This window comes from Elgaria multicarinata, chromosome 5, assembly GCF_023053635.1.
Source record: "Elgaria multicarinata webbii isolate HBS135686 ecotype San Diego chromosome 5, rElgMul1.1.pri, whole genome shotgun sequence".
Lineage (NCBI taxonomy): Eukaryota > Metazoa > Chordata > Lepidosauria > Squamata > Anguidae > Elgaria > Elgaria multicarinata.
The window spans coordinates 58,086,228-58,111,230 of NC_086175.1; the positions used below are offsets into that span (position 1 = coordinate 58,086,228).

The following is a 25,003-nucleotide window of genomic DNA, read 5'->3' on the forward strand; positions in this document are numbered from 1 at the left end:
TTCCCAAACATGGAGAAGGAGCTGGTGCAGAGAGAATTGCACCAGCTATAAGGCGGAGGGGACACAGCGCACCGGCTCTGACCTCAGTTCCCAGAAACCGAAATATCCTATGGCCATCTAGACACTATCTAGTGTCTATAGGATTGCTCCCTAAATTAAGAGTATGACAACTTAGGCACCTTATGTTACACTGATAGCATGGGAGATACCGCAATACAGGTTCTTCCCATACTGCCAGGTAAGATGGACTCTGTCTCTCCCTGCCATGACAACTGGAAAACTGGGACAATGCTAGTACATATGAATCGCCAAAAAATAAGACATGCATTACCAAAAATGGAGAAAATAGGACCCTGATTTGGATAAAAACTGCAAATGCTAATTTATATGTGTAGATGCAAATTTAGAAATCATTATTAGAAATTTTAATTTAAAAAGATGCACATCTCAAGTGGCCTATACGCCTGCTTGTTCAGTTGATGAGCAACAGTTCTTACGGCCCTTTATCTTTTTTTAAAAAAAAAATCTTTATTTTAATTACTGTGCATTGTACAACAAGCTTGTAGTCAACAAATACAATAACAGTCAACTATCCAAACAAAAATTATAAAAAGAAACTGTTCCAATTCCAATTTTAAGTTCATAAACATTAGAATGTTCTTACAGCACCGCTCATTTAATTAGATCCCTCCAGAATGAAGTTTGGGAGGTTGGAAGCTTATAGGCCACCATCCCTTTATCGATAAATGCAAGGAAGGGAAACCAGATTTCCACGAAGTGGTTGTGCTTGGCCACCCCTCTCAGAACTCTGCTATGGTCGGTTAGTCTCTCTGAAAGTGCAATTTTCCAGATATTGGTGAACCACCCCTGCATCATGCAACCAGCACCTGGTTCCCAATGCTGTACTATTTCTAGGAGCGCTGCTAGCAACAAAAACAGGATTACTTCACAGTGTGGCAAATTGCCTCTTACATTATCCATTAAAGATAACAGTGCTAAGAGGGTTCTGGCACAATGATGCAACTAACAGTATCTGAAATCACCCCAAATACTCCAAAACAGAAGTGTCCCACCACATACGGATCAGTGTACCAACATTCCCACATACCCGCCAGCAAACCAGAACGGAACAGGACTGCATTTCAAATACAGGACGGTCCTTTGGCAGCTCTTCAAATAGAGGACTAGTACTCTAAATACTAGCATGGGAAGAAGCATCACAGTGGGATCCCTCCATTTTGCCCAGATTTCTCATGATATCTACCAGCACTGTGGAAAAGACCCATGTTGCAGAGGATCACACACTTACTAGAACAATGTAAGAAGGAGGGCATAAATGAAAGGTAAATAATATTGACTTTTCCAAGTTAACAGAATATTTTAAAACAAAGAGGACTTGAAATATACATGCAAAACAGCTTTCAAAAGCATGGCAGAGGTAGAAGTATATAGCAACACTTAAAACGTAAAGTAGAATAAATAAAGTGATACATACTTTGCCCAGCATACCACCACTGTGGTATTCTGGAGGTAGTTGTACTCCGAGAAAAGCTTTGTAGTTGGCAACTGCAGCCTACTCCAAATTGCAATAGGGCATTATGGAAAAATGAAGATCATAGAGGTATGCGTATTTTAAAGAAACGACACATAGAACAGAAAGAAAATTATTAAGAAGAGGAAAACCATGAAATATGAGCATAAGCATCAACAGCAAGTATATACAGGTAATAAAAATATATTTATGCAATTTAAAATTAAATTGCAGACACATTCATTAGGAAATCAAGGATCAAATTTCTTGTTACAACATCACTATGCTTGCATTGGTACTTAAAGTGTACTTAGATAGAGGAAACAATAAATATTCTCATAACTCCATGATAAATTTACTAGATGAAAGTAGCCTATTACTTTGAGTGAACACTTGTCAATCTTCTGGGACGAAAATACACTTGTCAGCTAAAATTCACATTTGTGGCCAAGCTAATAACCACATAAATGAACAGAAATAACTATGTCTTGAGGTGCTATCAGGAGCAAAGATGCAAAGAAGCAGGCAACTAGTTTCATGTCCTAAAGGGCCTCTGGACTTTTCTTGTGTAACAAGACACACCCTCTTCCTGCCTGCATGTCAGACAAAACTCTGGCACCCCTAAACATGCACTTTTGATTCTGGCCAGTGAATTATTTCCCCAGTTTCATACATGACTTCCTACACCTTAAAATAAAACATACCATGCTGCTTAACCACAAAATGGTTAAGGGAATTCCCTTAACCATTTTGTGGTTAAGCAGCATGGTTTAGCGTGTTGTATGAACCAGGCCAAAGCGTTCAATTAACCAGACCTCAGACAAAAAAGTTTTATATTTATGTAAAATCAAGTTGATATAAGTAGCTGACAAAAAAATCCTCAGATAAACAGGATATTCCATCATATTTAATTGCTGCCCTTTTAAAATAGAACAACAGAATATACAAATAGCCAAAGAATAATTCCATCTATTCCATCTTGGTTTAGTAAAATGTCAATTAATTCTGTTGTCCTTCTTCGTTGTGCTTTGGATTTCTTGTAAAATTAATTCTCACAAATCATGGTAGGAATTTTTTAAAGGTTGGGATAAATTATACAACTTCCCCCAACAAGCATTAATGCAAACTTTCATTTCAAAGTGCTGCCCAGCAATCTAGGTTTAGGTAGTCACAAGAAGTTAGAAAGTCCAATACGATTTGCCATAAAGAATATATTAGAAATACATTTTACATATTGGGCTGGTTCCTGAGAAATCCACAAGGCTAAATACTTGTAATCTATTTTATAGATAAATACTTCGACAGGGTCAGCAGAGTTCTGCATACACCATCACTGATTGAAATTGGCAGACAGAGTTCAACTCCCCAAGGAGCTTCAGTCACATAAAAGAGCATAGAAAATTGTGACCTTTAATTACATGCAAGGCCAATTCTGATATGGGAACTAAACTTCAGGATAGAAGCAGCGACTCATATTTTATGATTTAGGATTCTCAGCGGGGAAATCAATTAGCAAGACTGAATTTTAATTGTTTGCTTTGTGGGAGTCAAGGAAGGTAAAATCTCATTTCAATCTTATTTCCTAACATTTCATTGCTAAAACAACAATAATGACAAAACCGGAGTTGTTTTTAAAAACAACAACATAGTTCTTCCTCCTTGTGTAGGGGCTTAAATCTGTGTCAGACCCCTTATCAGTCAAAGCACCTACAAAATCACTGAAAGATTTTCATTTTTAGCTTAGCTAGGCTCAAAGATCACGTCCCAAGAGATACATTAAGAATTCAACTGTTCGCACAATTGTTGTTCTCAGCTTTATAACTACTACCTCCTCCCGTAACAAAAGTAGCCTTCTGTTTTAAACATTTTTTAAAGGGGAAGATTGTCAAATTGTTATCTACACAGCAGATAAGAAATATTATTTCCCATCTTTCTTTTTTAAAGGCTATCAATTATTTTCTTCATTCTGCATTCTGCACTTACTACTAAATATATAGAAGAATAAGAGTGAATGCATGTACACTCCTGAAGTAAATCCAGTAGCTCAAAATCATCCCAATCCATGTTTTTTTAAAAAATCACAATGCTTCCATATTACATCCATCTTGGCCCTTGGAAGTTCCAGTACTCCCTTCAGCAGATCAGAATTTATTATAATGTATTGGGTCAGTGTTGTTATGAGTGTAGTTGATTTAGACCTAATGGTTAAGCACTTTGAGCTAAACATTATTGCTTAGTGTGTTGAACGAACCATGACTTAGCATGTCATGTGAACCATGGTGGCTACATAACCATGGTTTAAACAGGCTCACTAACCATTTGCTGCAAAAGGGTTAGTGGCCTAACCATGGCTTAGCATGTAGTCTCAACAAGTCCTTAGTGTGTATATAATCTATTGTTCTCTTCCTGATTATTTAGGGCTGCCCGCAAACAAATGCATTTTATGTTCTCAGTTTTTCTAGAAGTTTCAATAAAACAAGCTGCAGAAAAAGCCCACTCTTGATTCCTGTGTCTTTCTAGCCAAAAAATAAATAAATAGAAAGGACCCAGCACTGTTGACTAAAGGTTCAAGTCTCCATTCACTTTTCAACAGACAGCTGAATTACAGGTTCCAAGTTTAAGAGGGGAACTTGGGCAAGACACTGTCAGTGAGAGCACCCACACACCACCCCTTCCTTGTTCCTATTGCTGCTGCCCATTTGTTTGCCTTTCCCTCTACTATTTCCAAATGTGACACTTCTGTTTACTAATATGATTCTTTTTTTATCTCCAAGATTAATATTTACCTATAACAATTTATAAACATTAGTTGTGTGCCAACAGTCTCCGTCCCTCTTGCCAGACAAAGAGGACAAAGCATATTGTGGTTACTGCTCCTCCTCCTTGTTCCTCTGCTGCCTGTTTGCTCACTTGGAGAAGGCAGATAAATGGGCAGCAATAGCAAGGAGTAGAAGCAGCAGGCCCAGGAGGCTCCAGAGATTGGCAGTGGTCCCCCTACTTCAGCATGGGCCTTGGCAAGTGCCCAGTGATGACAAAAAGGAAGTGAATAAAATCAGCCTCATTGGCTACTAGAAATCCTGGTTGACTGCCACTAAGTCGAGATGACTGTGGAACCCTGAACCTGCCACCAGTTAATCCACATAATCTTTACTAAGCATATGCCACAAACAACAGGAAAGAACAAAATTCACAAAAGTGACATACAGAATGTAAGCTCTAGGCAATTCAAAAAAAGATGCAAACTAAATAAAAGGCAAAATTACAAATGAAAAGGCAAAAATATTCCACTTAGAATGATTAGCCTATCTAACCTGGAAGAAAATTCCTTCCAGATTTTAAAATATGGCCACAGATTGGACTTGAATCATAAAGCAAAACACATTCATTGACACTCCCATGAGAAGATTCAACTGGGGGCAAAATTTGATCCTACTCAAAATTTTGTCTCTAAATTTGTCTCTAGTTTCTGAGCAGTACTGACTTCTAACTTCTCAACCATGAAATAGGAATGAACTGAGTAATCTCATCCATGAGGTATGCGGGAGGAGGGAGGCGGGAATGTTTCTGGTCCCAAAGGAAGGTAGGTACATACCAAGTTATAAGATTTCACATGCATTTGTTCAACTCTGTTTTGAAACAAATGCCATTTTCATGCTCCCCTATTATTTTTAGAGAAATATTATTTCCAAATGTGATACTTCTACTTACTAATGTGATACTTTTTATCTCCAGGCTTAACATGTACCAATAACTATTTATAAACATTAGTTTGTGTGCCAATGGTCTTCTTGAACTCTGTTAAGCCTTATGATGTATTTGTGGAATATAATGATATGCACTCTCTGCCAAATGCCTCATTTCTATTTTATCAACTCTTCGTTGTTGAGGTATTTACAAAAATATAAGAAAACAGCATTTTTATCTTAACAATGATGTCCATCCATTCACAGATTCTGAAAGGCTAAGCTGCTCTGCTGTCACATATTACTCATTTCCCTTGCTCTGCGTTTATTACATTTACTAGCATTTTTTGTATAGAGTGTTTGTTAAATGTACTGTTGGTATTGGTCAATGACCGTAATAAAATATATTCATTCAGAATATATCAGCCATATATATATATATATATATATATATATATATATTTACTAGGATTGTACACAGGCTCCATTTACTTTTATAGCTCAATCCATCTTCAAGAGTTAAACAATAGTTTAAAGAGCAAAAGTAAAATATAATTTGCATTATTCATTTACTGTTTGTTGTAAAATGGAGTGATGAATCACCACTTCCATCGAATTTGCAACACTCAGCTTAAAGATGCTGCCATGTTAAGTCAGCTGAGTGCTATGCATTGAATAACTGGCAGATATTTCCATTTTCCACTGTGGAAAAGAATCAGATTTGTATTCTGTAGTGGGTGTTCCACAGTGTATCTAGCCTGGATCTAAAGCCCTGTAGGCAGTCGGTAGTAGAGCTATCAGCACAGTTCATGGAGGTCAGGCTCAGAAATGAGTTTCAGGGTCTCAGAGGGGACGACAAACGTTTGAAACCATCGATTTTTTTTCCTGCTCAGCTGGAGAAGACTTCCCAATTTATCCCACATCCATCCTTCTAGATTCAAAACATAACATAGGGCAAAACAGCAACGCTAAGTAGAACTGCAGTGGTTCTACATGCTAGTTGCTCCTCACCAGCTGTTTTCAGAGCTGGAGCTCCTTTAAATCGTTCTGTGAAATAACTGCAGAAGTCAATGCAGATGACCACATTGTTTTCAGTAACTGAGATTGGTTAGCTCATAAATAAACTGAATAATTTCCATGTTTTGTAGAGGAAATTTTCACAGTCTTAAGAACTATCAACTTGCTTTTTAGAAGTGTACAAAGTGGGCCTTCTCCACCTTGAAATTCAAGCCAGAGCTCCATTGAGGCAATTCTCTACTCCAATTTCAGAGCAGCTCTCCTTACTCTGAGCTGTGGGATTACCAGTCGGAGAAATGCCTGTTTTCAGATAACCATTCTAGTCAATTGAAATTAATCAAATGCTTACAGCTCCCTCATTTTTAAAGACAAAAAGATGAAAAATGGCACGGTATTAGCCCTTAAGTACGTCTTTAGACATGCCAAGTTTGGAACACAGCCCTTCAAGCCTTGACTTTTTAGGAGTTTTTTAAATTTCATGGTTTTAAAATTATTAATTTTATAAACCATTGTCGTTTTTAAAGATAAAGAGATAAAACTTCGCAAGATGGTAGCTCTTAAGTAGAACTTTAGGCATGCCAAGTTTGTAGCAGATCCATTCATGCCTTGATTTTTTAAGGAATTTTTAAATCCCCCTGAAACCATTTCCATCCTCCTTAAACACACACACACGCACACACACACACACGTTAATCCATTTATGGAGGGAACTTTTATCCTTTACTTTGCTGATGCTGGTGGAAGTTTCTACTCCATCCTTCTCCAACCTGGTGCCCTCCCACCCCTGCACTGGAAGCCCAGCCAGCCAATAGTTTAACTTAAATAAAGAGCCTGCCTGACTCAGGTGTAGAAGCTTACTCACTCACGATGCCTGCCAGCCCTGCAGCATTTTCACACTGTGGATGATTGACTTTTATCAGTCCAAGAGAAATGTGCTCCCTCTCCCCACCATGGCCAGAACCAGCAGCCGGTTAGTGCTTCCCACTCCCCTGAACACTGCAATTGGAGGAGAACTTGGTCATGAACAGCACTGTAGCAATTCCTAATTGGTAAGCCACAAATGTTGATATCAAAGCTACCCCTCACCCCACTCAGCGTCTTCCAAATACAGAGATATTCAATTAAGACACACACACACACACATACAGCATTGATTCCTGAAAAACAGTTGGATAATTTTGGAGATGTTAGAAGCTCCAATTGGGCACACCTCCACTCTGAAATTATTCGATGGTCTTGGAAGCGGCCAATGTTCGCTCTGGAAGATCAAATGCTCCATGAATGTTCATGGTTAACAGATTTTTCTGGTGCAGAGTGCACACCCATATTGCTTTTCTTTAAAAAATAAAGACAAGAAAAAGAACACTGTGGTTCTTAGGATATGAACACTGTTTTCTACAGTTTCTTCTATAGTTCTACATAGCAAAGCACTGCTATAAATACCGCAGAATATAAACACCCCCCTTAGGTTTACACATTACGTGGAATCCAGTATTAGGGCTAAACTTCTAGCCCCGAATTACCCTTTAGGCCCAGAAATTATATAAACCAAGTAAGATATCACCACTCAGTTTTTACTCACTTTCCCTTGAAGCTTCTGTTGAAAATAAAATAAATCACACACTAAATTTTGCAATATAGAACTTGGGTCTTTCTTTCTTTTTTAATGCTTTCTTTGCACAAGAGTGAATACATTTTTTTTTAGAAATATGCACATTTCCAAAACAAAGTGTTAAAATTCTTCTCTGATAAAACAAACAATTTAATAAAACTGGTACTTTACAATATTATTCATAAATAATAAATAAAATAAATAAAATAAATACTTAATAATTAAGATTTATTTATTTAGTTATGGGATCTTATCTTGAAGGCTTAGGGAAGGTTACAAAAGATTACCATGTAGTACACTGTAAAACAAGTTTTTAATTTCATTTGGCATCTCTTACCTGCAAGTATTTCTAGAAATATTTATTCTCTATTTTGTTTTCTGGATCCTAAAATGCATTCTTGAAAGAAAGTAATCACACTCACACATGAACTTGATTTCATTTTACATAGATAACAACAACTTTTTTACTCACTTCTTGCTACTTGAATTTCAGGCATTTTCAGGCATTACCAAAATGAAAACTACTTACTGAAACAACTCGCCAACACAGCATATTATCAATGCGAAGAATTCAGCATGATTTTCACAGAATTGCAGAAAAGTTGGAAGGGGAGGGGCTTGTAGGACACTTTCTCCAATCCCCCGCTTGATACAGGATAACATCTTAGAGAACAAGGCTCCTTTCTGTTAAATAGGCTATAATCTTTTGGCAATAGCCACATTTCGTAGCAACCACAACAGACTTGTCATGCACACTTAGTTCTGCAGGTCTTCTGCACAGATTTCCTTTAAAATGAGCACTTATTTTGTATTCTCAGCTATGTTTTATTACACAGGATCATAAATACTTACTGTGTTTTTCTGAGACACCATATCCTGGAAAACAAAAGAATAATGCAAACTTATATAAGCAGCATAAAATGCATGCTTGTGACATTCCACCCACCCACCAAAAAGTATACCTTAAATGATTTCAGTTTGGAGGTTGAAATGCTTTGTAAAAATGCAAGTTTTACACACTGGACTGCAACTTTCATTGGTTTGGTGAAAATCAATCAATTTGTAGTTTTAAAGTGAGTTGAATTAAAAAATGCTGTTTTAATCAATGGCGAGTTAACTTTAGGCAAATTATACAGTGCATGTCTGTATAAAATCAGATGAAAAATTCTTAAGTTACAGCCATTTAAAAATGTTTTCCTTTAATGCACAACAGAGCTACAATATCAGAATAACCATCTTCACTTCCAGTTTCCAATAGAACGTTGACATATGCACAGTAAGAGTACTGGGATCCCACATATGATAGAGTAATGAAAACAAAACTTGGCATTGTAACTCTTTTTCTAACTCTGTTGTATGATCACAGATTTTTTTTAAAAAAAAAATTAAATCAAATATGTAAATTGATATAATTCAGGCATCTACAGATTTCTCTGGAATCTGGAATACTTCTACGCACAACTCAAGTTATTTATTTAATGTATTTATAGGTGTCTTTCAGAACTACTCTCTCACCAAAAGGCATACATATTTATTTATTTATTTATTTATTTATTGCATTTATATACTGCCCCATAGCCAAAGCTCTCCAGGCAGTTTACAAAAGTTAAAAACAGTAAATATTAAAAACAAATATACAAAGTTTAAAAACATAAAAAGCATAGATATATTAGACACATCAAAATGAGACAACATCTGAATAGATCTAGACTAACTTTCTCCAACCTGGTGACCTCCAGATGTGTTAAATGACAACTCACAGCATCCTCCAGGCAGCCAGATTGGGGAAGGCTGAACTAGATGATTCCATAAGGATTCCAAAATAAAATAAACAGCTCATCAATCCAGCTGCACAAAAAACCCTCTCAGGGAAAGGCAGTCTGGAAGAGACAATTTTGAAGTTCCATTTGAAAGCCTGTACTGTAAGGGCTAAGCACAATTCTTTCACAAGGGAGTTCCACAACTGTGGGGCCACCACTGAGAAGGCCCTGCTCTCTCTCTGTGTGTGTGTGTGTGTGTTTTAATTTGCCCAATAACAGCCATTCTCTACAGAAAGCACAATTCCATTTTCCTTTCAAAAACAGGGGAAATTCTTCCATTTTTGAGAAAAATTAAGGCTCTTGCCAATCCACTTACAAACCAAAAAGCATGGAAATTGTATGTTCAGGTTCCTGTCTTAACTCAAGCAGTAAATATGTTCTAAATGAATTAGGGCCTTTGCTAGACCTACCTGGTAATCCGTGCAGGAGGAGGGGCGAGACCACGGTGCAGCTACCGCGGGCTGTCACTCCAATCCACACGTCACACGCAACAGGCTAAAGGAAAGCCCCATTGCGTCTGCCATTTTTTTTTCAATTAAAGGGCCGGATGCGCATGAACACTCGTGCACTTAGGTAAGTATTTTTTTAAAAGAAATTGTTCTCCCCGATCTCCCCCCCACCCCAATCTCCCCACCCTGCCCTGATGGCCGCAGCGCCCCATCCACCGCTTTTCCTGGCTACTCGCGAGTAATTGCAGTAGCCAGGAAAAGCGGCGGAACGGGCTACACGCTCGCGGTCTCAAGCTCAGCCCAAGACTGTGGGAAATACTGTGCCAAAAGTGGTGCCCATTATCCTGGGGCCAGGGAAGGGTGACCCCTGCCTGAGCCCGGGATCCCCTGTGCATCATCTGGACGCACAGGGGCGAGCCCGGGGTTTATCCCAGGCTAACCCATGGTCTAGCAAAGGCCTAGATCTGCTTGGCTCTGCCTACAGTGGCTCTGCCCCACCAGCCCTAGTGCGCACTGTAATTGCACACTGATCCCTTGCTTTTCTTAAATGTTTTTATTTGGATTGGAGAAAATGGTATAAGCTAGTAGTTATAGGACACATGGTGGAAATTACAATTCTATACCTTCTGTGCCAGAATAGATTCATACAAACTTTAACTCATCTCTTAAACTGAAAGGGTATTTTTAATCCCAGAATTTATTTTGTCAATACACCTTTTCATATCTTTATTGCAATGCATGAGAACAGCCCAAGGCAAGTACAGTTATTCACACCGATGTATGATCATCTCTTTAACATAATAAATGGCGCCATACCTTCAGTGACTGAGCGGTATCAGCATCAGTATCGTGGTAGAGTATAACATTATTGGCCATGTCAAAGCTTTCACGTACTCCAAGATGGTAGAATAAGGATGGCTGTCTGGAAAAATCACTCATATCCACGACTGCAACATCTGCAAGAAAACATTTTGATAAAGCTAGGAGGAAACCGATGCAACTTTTTAAAAAAACAATGTTAAAAATGCTAGTCGGGGATGGGCAACTTGTAGTCCCAGATGTTTGGGCCTACAACTCCCATCAGTCCTAGCTAGCATAGGCAAGGGTGAGGGATTATGGTAGACCAAAATATCTGGAGGGCCACAAGTTACCCACCTCTATTCCCCACTTTTCATCAAATCCAAGAAAGGCTGTGACTGTTCTGAATCAGTGCCTGGCCACGGTAATTGACTGGAGATGCCCAGTAAACTGAGACTCAATCTAGACAAGATGGATGTACTGTTAGTGGGTGGTTTGTCTGGCCAGCTAAATGATGTTCAACTTGTTCTGGAAGGGATTGCACTCCCCCTAAAGGATCAGGTTGCTCTTGGATCCAGCATGTCACTAGAGACACAGGTGGGCTTGGTGATATAGAACATCTTCTTATCAGCTTAGATAAGTACCAACTACGTCCTTATCTGAACAGAGATAGCCTAGCTACAATTATCCATGCCATGGCAATTTCTCATCTGGATTACTGCAATGCCTTATACCTGGGGGCTGTCCAGAAACTTCAGCTGGTCCAAAATAGGGCAGAGAAATTGTTAAAAGTATTACTCCAATACTTTTCCACCTGCACTGGCAGCAAGTCCATTTCTAGGCCTGATTCAAAGTGCTGATATTAACATAAATAAACAAATAAATAAATAAAATCAGTAGCTATTTTAAAGTATTTTTTTAAAATAATCTCAAACAGGTTCTAAGAAAATGTAAAACAACCCATAAGTGTGTGCTAAAATGTTCATAAGCACTTTAAACAAGAAAGTTCCCCTCCTTAATATTCCCTCCCAAACAGTTATTTTTAACACCTCTTCTCTGCCTTTGTCAACAGCGGCTTCAAGACCATTCTTTAAATACAGTATCTTCTTGCAAGGTATATGAATCTGGTCAGTTGGAGATCACTTAGCTAGCAAAATCACATTGTGATGTCAAGCAGCCAAACCGAGCAATGGCATAAAACCAACTCAGAATGAGGGCACCACTTCCTATGCTCATTCTGCATAGGCAAACACCTTCACCACTATTTGCAGGCCCACCAAAAAATAACGCCAAACGAGGAGTGCTTCTTGTAGAGAATAAGAACATACATGAAAAACTCCTATTTGGGGTTAGTCCTAACAGCAAACAAGATTCAAATAATTTTCAGTTTAAGGAAAATAGCTCTTAAATCATTGAAGCCTTTGTAGAGTTTATGCATGTGCAAACTCAGGAAGCACAATGCCGTGAAATCAAAATAGTCTTCCTGATGAAAGCATTTATACAATGTGTTCACAATTTGGTCACAATGCAATGCAATTGATGACCCATAATTTATTGAAACAAGTTTTTTTTTCCCCTTTTCATCTTACAATTCATTACTAAACAAAAATCATCTCACTAGTCAAACAGATGTTCATATTAGGTGACATATGAAGACCATATAGTAACTCCATTGATTTCTAATTAATGGGAGGGACCACATCTCAGAAGTATAGCACATGCTTTGGAGGCAGGAGACCCCCGGTTCATCTTTAATGGCATCTTTAATGAAAAGAAGATCAGCAAGCAAGGCTGGCAAAGAGCTCTGCCTAAAAAGATGGAGAGCTGCTGTCAGATGGAGTAATCAGTACAGGGCTAGACGGACCAATGCTCTTACTCAGAGTCAGCACCACATGGCATCCTATGTTGTAATGTATATACAAATAAATAATCAAATAATAGTGTTATGCCCTCTGTACCCTAATTCTCTGAGGGGCGAGAACAAGTGTTACTGCAAGTGTTACTGGAATGAGGTCCTTGGTTTTGGGGTTCAGACTTCACATAACAACCCAGAGCACCAATTGCCGGGTTGTTGATTGAAATTGGAAGTGGCTCATGCACAGAATTCATCTTCAGCAATTCCTGGGTTGAACAACCCAGGAATTGCCACAATGATGTCCTAATTGGCTCACTGATTAGGACATGCACAGAAAACTTAGAGTCAAGAATCAGAGTTGGAAGGGAATCTGCAGTCAGCCAGACCAACCCCAAATATCATTACATTATCTAATTGAAACATTGGTATTTCTCACATAAGCCCTTAATGCCTAGTTATGTCATAATTTTATCACTCAAATTTTGAAGAATTGGCATAGCATACAGCTATGTGAGGTAGAAAATTTAACTCAGTCACAAACTCAGTAGATTGGCTTATGTTTATAAGATGACACCTAATGAAGCAGAACAAAGATAAATCTAACCCAGAATACCATTTCTAACAGTGCCCAGCCTGATGTTCATGGGAAGTCTATAAATAGGGCATGAAAACAAGACCCTGTCCATCTGTTTGCTCCCAGCAATTGGTATTCAGAAATATACTGGGTTAGATCCACATTTAGTCATACTTAAACCTATTGAAATCATTGGGACTTCCTTTGATCGCAACCCACTTCTTCTGAACATAAAATTAATTATAAATATGACCAAGCCAAAAACCTAATTTGTGCAAAATTTATTTTATTTCTTTATTAACAGTATTTGTATACCACCCAATAATTGACATTTAAAGCCATAAAAAATTAGAACAAGTGAAAAATCAAAACAGAATAAATAAATAAAACCACCAGCAACAAAAAATTAATTCAGAAAACAACTTAAATACTAATTGCTGATGAACATATACACAAATGGTGATTATGCAAAATATTATAATCGAGTCACAACAGTTGTTCCCATCATAATGTTTATTAGCACAGTAAGTTTTAGTTAAACTTAACAGAACTGACCATGATGATCAAGCAATGTATATGATTTTTCTGCGAAGGCAGAATGTTGTGAATTGAGTAGCTTGAAGTAACACTGCTTCTCCTAAATATATACCAAGACTATGGTGTTGAGTTACAATTATATCCAAACACTACATCTATCATAATTCTATCTGGAACACTCATCACTGGCCAAAAATAGCAATGCTGCTTATTTTCTATGTTTAAGTATCAAATGAATTTTATCCACTTCCAAAACAATTTGTTCCAATAATTATATAATTACAGCACAGTTTAAAAGCAACTTCACTATTTGCTCCAAAAAATATCAGCTATATTCCTTTCGATAAAAAGTCTATAGAGAACATAACATTCTATAACATTTATAGATTCTATAACATTCTATAAATGTTAGTGGGATGGGTATTGTACCTGAAGAGATCAAACAGGATGTAAGGAAATATTTCAAGTTTATAGGATATCTACCACATTTAGGTCAAATATGTCATAGTAGAAATTTTTGTTTGGCAAGAGACTTATAAACATAGCTAAATCAAGTCAAGTATCTTTGTCATCTATAGAACTGATGAATGAAATCCAACAGCATCTCCCTACTAAAGATCACATTTCAATAAAAATCATTGGCAAAACCTTCGATGGTTCATGAATTATGGTTGAACTGCACACACAAAAGGTGGAAAAATCATTTTTCAACCATAATACCAGCCCCCTTTCAAACCACAACGTGCCTTGGGCAAAGGGAGCAACACATAGATGGCAAGTGACGAAGAGCAAGAGCCCACTGGGATGCCAACATGACTGTTGAATCACAAGGCTCTGGGACCTCTCAGTCAAAAGCCCGAGTGCTTGGACCTGTGATATGCTACCAACCAACCACAGTAAGACCAGGAGCCTACATTGATATAGCTCTTACCAGCCCTTAAGGATGAAATCCTATGGTCATCCAAACACTGTCTAGATAACAGGATTGTTTTGTTTCTGGGAAACTCAGTTCCCAGAAACAGTGCTCCCCTCCACCCCCCTCCTCATAGCCATCTATGTCTCCGCACTCAGGGAAGGGGAGGAGACCATGGAAGTTGCTTTACATGGCTTCCTATGGACCATGCAGCTCCTCCCTCCCCAGCCCAAAGCTCCCTAGCTAGACAGGCAAAATCTCCTGTCTAGCAGCCAGAGCACAGAAGCTGACAACTATCTCCATAGGATTGCACCATAATTCTTAAATTTACCTTTGGTGCTGGCAAAATATCCAACACTTCCAACTTCTGACCTGGTTCAGATAAAGCAATCTCAGGCTCATAGTTTTTATCTTTGCTTACTGTGGTTTCATCTTTATTTACTACCTAGGAAACCGCAATGGATCCTGGTTTCATATTCTGGTTAGTAAGCAAGGTTTAAAACACAATTTAATAGTTCAGATGTAAGAGGAAACTCTGGTTTAAACAAGTCACAATGACCCTGTTCAGACAACACGCTAAGCCACAATGGTTAAGCATTTTGAGCTAAATATGATTTAGCATGTTGTGTGAACCATTCTTAACCATGGTGGCTACATAACCATGGTTTAAGTATGCTTACTAACCATTTGCTGCAAAAGGGCTAGCAACCTAACCATGGTTTAGTGTGGTGTCTGAACAGACCCAATGCCAACACCAAAGCTAGGAACAATAAAGGAAGATGAGAAGAGAGGTGGAAGCATATAAACACCTAATTCTTGAGCCAATACAGCATGGTAAATCCGTCTAAGAAAACTATATTTTAACCAGGCCTCTGTCTATTTGCCCTTGATTCACTCCAGCAAATTTTTGGGAGTTAATGACCATTTTTGTTGTTATAGTTATATTACGTTGTTGTTGTTGTTGTTGTTTTGTATAATAAAAGGATCTGTGCTTTTCTTCATAGGTCTTAGTTTAAAAACTTCAATACAGTGGCAGGATCTACACTACTGCTTTATAACAGTATTGAAGTTGCACTGACAACTGTTAGGGCCCATGACACATTCCATATACCATTTTCAAACCGCTTTCATAGTGTTGTATCCTGCTTGGTGTAGATCTGGACACAGTTTTAATATCTAGTTTTCAAGTGTTTGTCTCTAATCTGGGTTCCAAGTTGCTGAGGCACTTGGTTGTTGTTTGTTATCCTACAGGGCTAATGGCAGCTTCAAATAATGATTTAAACTGAGGAAATGGTGAGAGGAGAAACAGTTAAATACACCCTCCACCAGTAACACAGCTTCAATTAGATTCAGAGCCCCTGTTAGTGTACCCATACAAATGTAATGAAAGACACATACATCCTGAAGTACATTCATCAAAATTTGGCTGTAACTCTCTGTCAAATATACGCTTGATCTGACTCTACTGCCACATTATACATGGAATGGCCTTTAGACAATTCTGTTGTCATCCATTTCATTGCCTTGTTGCCTCAGTTCTCTTCACACATTCCTGCCCCATCTTGGAAAAAAAATGAGTCCAAGCATATATTAGTAATGAAACATGACCCTAGTAAAATGGGAGTTCAGAAGGTAAATTCTATGTTATGGGATGTTGTTACTGTAGAACAAGATGAGATACACTCAAGCCTTTGCTTACAAGATTAATACTAATTCATTATTTGATTGCTGGACAGCTACCTTGTGTCCCATTAACATTAAAACTAAACTCTCTTGTTAGCAGCTTAAAAGTTTAATTTTCCATTATTTCTCTACAATGCTCTACACTGCCAGAATTCAAATAAATGATGTGTACAAGTCAGCAAGAAGCACTTGCTAGGAGCAAGGCCTTTTCAGTAGACACCCAGACACTTGGGAACTCTGTCCCAGGGAAGCCTACCTTACAACATACTTATACTTTTATTAAAACATAGCTGTTTGAGAGAGCTTTCCCTGGAGGGATACTTGGTCTGTTTTCATATTATTGCTACCACTGTTATCTTTCTCTTATTGTATTTGGATTGTTGGTTTTGTTTTTGTACTATCTAATGTTATTGTACAACTGTTTGTGTATTTTGAATATAATATTTTGAATAACTAAATTTTAACAATATTATAGCTAGAGCTGCATTCCTATTTTGCCACAACAGTTACCTGAACAGATAAGCTGTTGTTCACTTAAAAGAAGTACATGTTTTGCATGCAAGACATACCAGGTTCAGTCCTTAGCATTCCCAGGAAGCGCTGAGAAAGATTCCTGCCTAAAACCCTAAAGAGCCATTTCCAGTCAGTGTGGACAATAAAGCCTGCTATGTGGTTTTATAGATATTATTTAAAAATATGGGACAGTCCTAGGAGGGTGAAAAGACCTAACACTGGGACAGCACTGGAGAGCAATTATGTTCTATTAAATACTTGGATTTGGGGCTCAATTTCTTTCATAATTTAAATGCCAAGTATTTCACATGCTTATCTTTTTTTTGCAAGCATGAAGAATTATGAATGGTGCATCTTTTCATATATGAAATTGGGCAAAGTATTGACTACAGATTTGATGAATGTCCTGATCTCACATAAAGAGTTCTGTCATTATCCATTTTCACTGGTAATTTTTTCTTCCCCTTTTGGGCTTTCAGCACTACCTTATAAGTATTTACTCAGAAGTAAATCCCACTGTCTTCAATGAGCACAGCCTTAGTTACATAAGGGTTGGTGGTGAAATGCAGTTGAATGAGCGCACCACTCTCAGCCTCACTTTGCCAGTTGCTGATGCTGGGCCTGGTATTTACTTCTGAGTAGATATGTATGCAATTGCACTGTACATACTTTTTTTGAAGGGAAGGACACTTTAAATATGGCAGCACAAAACGTTTGCTTTTAACCAACTCTTAGCAATGTGATTTGATTGCTTATAATAAACTTTTATTATTATTATTATTATTATTAATAATATCCCGGCTTTTTCCCAATATTGGGATTCAAGGCGGCTTTACAAATTAAAACATGTACAGTTAAAACAAAAAGAGATATACAAAAATTAAAAATATAATTAAACATGCTACGATATTAAAATATTTTAAAACATTTAAAATATGAATAACTTTAAAAATCCAACATATAAACAGTGTATTAACCGAGGTCCATACTACTCCCCAAAGGCCAGCTGGAACAAAAAAAGTTTTAGCCTGCCTCGGAAGCTCACCCGGGAGGGAGCCCATTTAGCTTCCCTGGGAAAAGAGTTCCAGAGCCCCAGGGCAACCACCGAGAAGGCCCCCTAACATGTTCCCATCAGGCATGCCTATGTTGGTGGTGGGACTGAGAGATCCCTGACGATCTCAGACAACAGGCACTTCAGCTGTACAAAATACAATTCTTATCTCATCTATCTTCATCCAGTGAAGTTGCTATCATTTCTTTCATATAAAACTGTGAACCAAGGTTGAAAAATTTTGCACTGCCCAAAGAAAGCCAATCATAGCTCACCTTTGCTCCCTTTCTTCTTATTCAGTACTTTCCTCTGAGTTTAATTTGAATCAAGATTCAGGCATGTGACTTGTTTTCAATATTCTAACTCAGCCCTGGAAGATGTGAATAAATAATACAGAAATGCCTCCGTATATTTTCAGAATGCATTTTCCCCACTGGGGCAGCTACAAGTTAGACATGTAGTAAGGGTGCTTCCAGACAAAGCTTTTCTTATGAAATTGCCAACATCTCAAACACAGAATTTTATGGGGGTCAAAATGATGCCTACCATTTGCAACCCTCCCATGTTTTCACACTGCTTCTTCCATCGTTTTCTTACCACCATAAAATCCACTGAGCAAGGGAAGATGCTTTTCATTGGTAGTGAGAGAAGCTGTCTGTCTGAATTCACCCTAAACAGACCTAGTGACTGTATTCATTGCTGCCAAACTGCACTGAGAGAGGTTATCATGCTATAATATGCATTACGCAAAAATGTCCAATTAGATTGGAGAGAATTAGGGCTCAATTTATGGATGTTTAGTCAGAAAACAACCCTACCTATGGGAGGGAATGAAAAAAGCCACATATGTATAGGATTGTGCCCTTATTCATTTCCTTGAAGGGAACAGCCCCCCAGTCACTGAGATATATGGTCCAAAGGTTTGGGTGTTCAGGGGTTTATTATACTTCAGGTCCTTATTCAGTTTACTCACTGAGTTGTTTTGAACTTTTGTGCAAATAAGGAGCTGGGAACAAGTAACCAACTTCAGCAATGGGGAAGACTACTGGAATACAGAGGTAGCAGTGAGAGAAGAGGAACCTAGGCTTTCCGCCAACCTGTTACTCACCCCTAGATGTTTTACCTTCGTGGTATTCCATATCTAAGGGTTTACCCTAGGTAGGTATTCCATATCTAGGGGTAAGGAGCCTGCTTGTGAGCTGCCTCGTATCGTCAACGCCCAGGCGCGCGCAAGGGGCTTGTTGTTGGAAGCGCTTCCAACACTTCCCGCGGCTCAGCCACACCTGCAACAAAACTTCCGGCGGCTTTCCAGGCACCGGCGGCTGAGGAGGGACGCTCTCGCCGCTCGCTCGTGCCCAGAGCTCCCCGCCTCTCGGCACTCACCCGCGTCGTAGAAAGTGTCCAGCACGGCCGTCTCGCCAAAATCCAACTCGCCAAAGTTGACCGTGGTGAGCTGGGCTCCTTCGGCCTCGCAAGCGCGCACCAGGCACAGCAGCGCCCCGGCTTCAGGGCTCCGCGCCCCCGAGCCGCCTTTGGGATTATCATTGAGCACATACACGGCCCGCAGCGAACGCTGGCGCAAGACTGGGCCGTTGGCCGCCGCCTCCCCGCCGGCGGCTGCCTCGGAGCCCGCGGGTGCCTCGGTGCCGTTGGGAGGGCTGAGCGGCTCGGAGTCCCCGCTAACTTCCTGTTGCTCGCCGGGCGCTGCGGCGCTGCTCCCACTGCTCACGGGGTTCTCCATAGGGCTGGGCAGCCTGTACTGCACGGGACAAAGCGCGCAAGGCGCCCCTCGGCAAGATTAGGGCGCGTGGGTCTCTCTGCCCGCAGAGGCCCCTAAGAGGAGCCCGCCTCCCGCTTCAGGGCGCTGAGAGGAAGGCTCATGCCGAGCTCGGAGAGAGTTGGGCAAAAGCAAACTTCCCCGGCGCTCGCCAAACGCCGATTGCGAAGACCTTAGGGAAGCGGCGGTAACGCCTAGGTGGCGCCTTTCTCGCCTCGGATTCAAGGCTGAACTCCGGAAAGCCCCCACAGAGTTTGTAGCGCTTGGCGAAGCAGTCCGCCGGCCGTCGCCTGCCAAACTCTTGGCTGCCAAAGGCCCTCAGGGGCGGCGGCAACGGAGCAGCAGCACCTTCCTCCTCGGCCTGCCCCGCCGCCCGGCTTAAAGTGCGCTCGGTGCGGTGTTTATAGCCCGGCTGGTGTTTAGAGCGGGGCGAGAGCGCGTGCCGTTGAGCCAGCCCCTCCCTTTCCTAGAAAAAGAGCTGGCTCTGCCCGCGCCTCTGCTTAATGATAAAGGCCCTGACCGCATTTAAGGGCTAGATGCTCCTACGGGACCTGAAGTCATGTTAACTTTGCTCTTCAGAGAGTGGAGTGTTGTTATTATTTTTGTTTTTTAAAAAAAAATAATATAAACATATGCATGCCTAGTGAAGGGGGGTGCCTTGTGTGTGTGTGATTTTTTCGGATTGGCTTGTTACCTAATACAGTGGTTTCCAAACACAGGGAAAATGCAAATGGCTTCTATGACAGGTGGCAACTGCAGGCACCTTATGATAGGTACAGTCGGAAAGGTGCTCATCTTGGAGGTTGGGCAAGGTTACCACTGCCAGGACCCTAGAAAATGCAAAACTATACCCCTGAAACACAACCAGTACTGTGATAATAGAGAAGTATATGTTTCAGGATAGGTTGTGGGACTACTGAAAGTATACGGTTTCCCACCTTCAAGATCAGAAACAGCTATAGAAATATATTCCTTTTTCATGCAGTGTGTAAAAGGACAGATCTACATGAATATCCTTCCAAAATTAACGATGTTCTCCCACCACAAATGCTATATCATGTTAAAAAAAAAGTTCTATTTATGTGAGAATTTTTCTAGACAAGTAGTTTAAGGGGATTGTGGTTTGTATACAGCCCACACTATAAAACCTGACCCTACTCATGTTTATTGAAAAATAAATCAAGTGAGCCCAGGGGACTTACACTGACTTACACTCAGGGCTTACAGCAGCACTGAAAAGGTACATGGCAAAAAGACAAGTCCCTGTCCCAAGGAAGTTACAGTATAAACTTTGATGCTGGAGTTGGGGCTTATGGGGGGAGGCAAAGTTAACAGGTGAAGAGTATGCATTCTGCTCAGTTGAATGTATGTAGGTGGATTTCATGGAAAAGTGAACAAAGGTGGAATTTCAAGTAAGAAAGAGGCAATATCACAAAGATATTTTGGGAAAGAATTCCAGGAAGAAAGAACAGTAAGGGAGAAAGAGTAGAGTCAGGGATCCAGAACCTTACAGAGAGAATTGCATTGATTTCAGCCTTAAGATTACCTTCTTCATTTGTGTGTGTGTGTATTATAAACAAATATTCTTTTTTACTACATGAACATGTGTGTGTGCGAGAGAGATTCACTAGTGAATTAGCATAATATACACACAATCAACACAGTAAGAGCCCTGTGGAATGCATACTATAAAAAAGCAACAGTATCTTAATACCTTGGTATTTGTTAAAAACAAAAGTAATAGTGAATGAAGCTTGTGGGGTACTGCATAATTCAAATTTCTCAAGTCTGAATTGGAAGTTTAACCATCTCCCCCCCCCCCCACAAACTTTGGTTTCCTTGAAAACCTTGATGTAGTATTAATTCGTTTTAATGGTTTGGGCTGTTAGAAAACTACCTAGGTGAAGAGGTAGAAAAAGCACACTTGTTTCCAGCTTAGCATTTTTAAAAAATATTTTTATGTAATGGCTCCAGAGCTATTAATGTTATCTACAACTCCCCTTAAGAAATTCCAGCTGTGTCCATATGTCGTTTAGTTGTTAATTTTCTACTTGACTTAATACATTTCTTATGTAATGGACAATTATATAGCAAAAAGATACCCCCCTCTTGTGCTTCTGATTTTAATGTGGCAGAAATCCAGTACAGTTTTTTATGTACTTTTATTTTCTGTTCCTAGTTATATGTAAAGAGTACATTCTGTTTAACAATAAAACAAACAGAAATACCGATGTGGTGTAATGATGTACTTACTCATGAAAAGGAAAATTACCTGCATAGAATAACTTACTGTCCTCATAACTATGCAGATGGATTCATTTCACATCTCACAAGTACCTATATCATTAAGCATCATCATACATAAAAATTAATACTGCCCAAATTATTTCTCCATTCTCAATTTTGGTCTAATGATCCATCTTCTAGCAAAGTACTTCCTCAAATATTACGTAGTGCAGGTGACTAAAAAATGTCACCCCATTCTAGAAATGTAGACCTCTACTGAGAAAGAGGTCCCTGTGCATGAATCCCTTTGCATACACAACATACAGCTGTGCATGTAGATTCCTCCTAGTTGGATACCTGAATCCATCAAGTTGGATGTGCGTGATTCATAATACCCTGTGCACAACCCAGAGTAAATACTGATGGGATATGGATTGATGGGGTGAAGAATTCAGCCAAAGGATACAGCAATCCTCATCCAGGCTCCGTTTGAGGATATGTCTTTACATCCATCTCTTAATTTGTAAAGAGTAATTTCACCTTAATTTATTTCTCAAGATTTCATTAACACTAAAAAGAAAGAATACAACTCCCCTCCCCTGCCAGTTCCTCCCACTCCCTTCCCAAGCAAAAGCAAACAAATCCTTATTTTGAAGAAGGGACAGGAGTATCGGCCAACAGGGAGGACTGCTTGCATTATTGGTCACTTCCTAATGGGAATTTCATCGTTTGCTGCCAATGACCATGAGATTAGTAGTTTGACTGGCTCTCAAACTGAATTAGGAAACAGGAAAATATATATCCTGTACTCCCCGGTCATCATTTCCACTAGGGACCCAGGACTGGTGTTTCCTCTGCCTTCCAATTTAGATCGGGAAAGAGAGAGGAAAATAAATCCCATGCTCCCAGGCAGGAAATGGCACTCCTGAGCATATTCAGGGGCATCATTTTCACATAAGGAGAGGCCAGCAAGGTATCTCCCATCTCTTTCTCAGTGCATACTATTTGCACTGTCCCCACATTCAAAGGGGTTTCAGGGGAGGGGAGGGGAGAGGAGGCTGGCAGGGAGGGGCGGCTTTTTGACAAGGCCCTGTATTTAAAAGGATCTAGACTCAGTTCAAAATATTAAAGGTCCATCTAAATACCACAGTTACAAATTTGCCCCATCGCTAATTCTAATGTGAATGTGTGATCCTTTCTCCTATCCTCGGACCACTAGTATAGCTAGTGGTGAATGGGGCCTGAATGTCATCTGTGAATAGTTTACGCTACAGACCATTGGATAAGTCCCCAGGCAAAATAATAGGAAATTAATTGGCAGTTTAAAGGGCAAATCTATATTCAAAAAGTAAACTGGTTTAGCTACCTTTTGGGGGCTGTGTGTGTGTGTGTGATGGATCTTACAGTTATTGTTTTTAAAGTGGTTTGCAGTGCATCTTTTGGGTGTGTGGAGTATTCTGTGGATTAAAAAAACGCAACCCCAAATTCCTTTGAGCTTGTGGAAATATTGACCAGGATTCTCTGGATTCTGGTCAAGGACTATTATAAGAAGGATCATACAGGATAATTTTTTCTCTAGATAAAAATGACATTTTTGGAACTCATATTGACGCTAAATTGACAGATAATTCAGTAGTGATATGCATAAAATGACAACAAAGTTGGCTGCAGTATGAAGGATACAATAAAAGAAAATATATACTTAAAATAAGGTTATTTACCATCCTCATATTCCATTTCAAGGGAGGTGGCATGCTTAAAAAGTGAACCATTCATTTATATTTTATAATTTCTACATAAAAATAAAAAGCCTTTTATAAAAGGCACCACCATCCCAATCCAGTAAGGGGGGAGCAGACCTTTGCCTGGGAATCCAATGCAGAGATTTGTCCACATTGCAGTGTTCATGTGGATTCTGCTGAAATGCCAAGAGGTGTCCTTTAATAGATGCACATCTAATCCATATGGAAAGCCTATCAGATATTGCAAATGCACAGACCAAACACAGACTGTTTGGTAGTAGAGAGACCAAAGACGTCTATAATGACCAACACAGACACTGTCACCTGGTTATCACGTAATGATAACCCATCAGTTTAAAAATCTGAGTATGATGTCTGAGGCTAAACACCTCTGTGGTTAACTCATGGTTTGTTGTTGGGTTAGGGACTCAGCAGTCCAGATTCAGACATCATATTCCACAGCCTACAAAGGGATGTGCACTGAAGTAGAAGAGATGGATGTGGTGCAGGCACATGGTTTTTAAATCAGTGGATTGTTGTTATGTGTGAATAGCCCCTTCAGTTGCAATGCTATCCATACCTATCTGGTATTAAGTCCCATTGAATTCAGTAGAGCTGAGTTCTGAACAGACGTGTATAATATTGCAATGACACAATGTACTTGAGTACATCCCTTATACCCTTTTGCCACTATGTTAAACCAGAGGCCATAAAGTTGCATACAATCACACACACCCTGATATTTATTTATTTATTTATTTAATTACATTTATATACCGCCCCACAGCCGAAGCTCTCTGGGCGGTTTACAACATTTAAAAATAGTAAACATTAAAAGTAGCTTTCTTTATATAGTAAGTTGCTCCCATAATTGGCGCTGGCTCCAGGTTTTGCATGGCCTTTAGTGAGAAGCTCTCAGAGCTTGCTCTCCCTGAGTAGTCCCTCTCCCTGCTTGCTGTTACCTCTGTCATTCAGTCCCCACCCCACCCCAGTCTGAGCAAAAGATGCCCAGACAGAAAGGGAGGATACTGCTCTATTTCCTCACTCTAGTCACTGTTTTCACATTCAAAGAAGGCAGGTGAACAAGCAATAATAGCAAGGAAGAGAAGCAGCAGGGCCAGAGTACTCCAGGGTGGGCAGTGGGCCCCCTTGCTGGGGTATGGGCCTAGGCAGGTGCCCAACAATACCTACCCCTGATGCTAGCTCTGCCCACAACTTTGCA

General features: G+C 39.6%; 1 protein-coding gene across 4 annotated transcripts in view; it reads right to left on the reverse strand.

Annotated features, from left to right (window-relative positions):
* Positions 1-19,640, reverse strand: part of MAP3K15 (mitogen-activated protein kinase kinase kinase 15) — a 79,638-nt gene extending 59,998 nt beyond the window's left edge. The window contains exons 1-4 of one of the 4 annotated variants that reach the window (XM_063126433.1): positions 19,420-19,496; positions 10,929-11,068; positions 8,696-8,719; positions 1,496-1,573 (exon numbers count right to left, since the gene is read on the reverse strand). In XM_063126433.1, the coding sequence (XP_062982503.1) occupies positions 1,496-1,573; positions 8,696-8,719; positions 10,929-11,051 (225 nt within the window). In that variant the 5' untranslated portion in view covers positions 11,052-11,068; positions 19,420-19,496. Of the gene's footprint in view, positions 1-1,495; positions 1,730-8,695; positions 8,720-10,928; positions 11,069-19,419 lie in introns of those variants that run through there. The other 3 variants (XM_063126436.1, XM_063126435.1, XM_063126434.1) reach the window with 3 other exon arrangements.
* Positions 19,641-25,003: the final 5,363 nt, after the last annotated feature.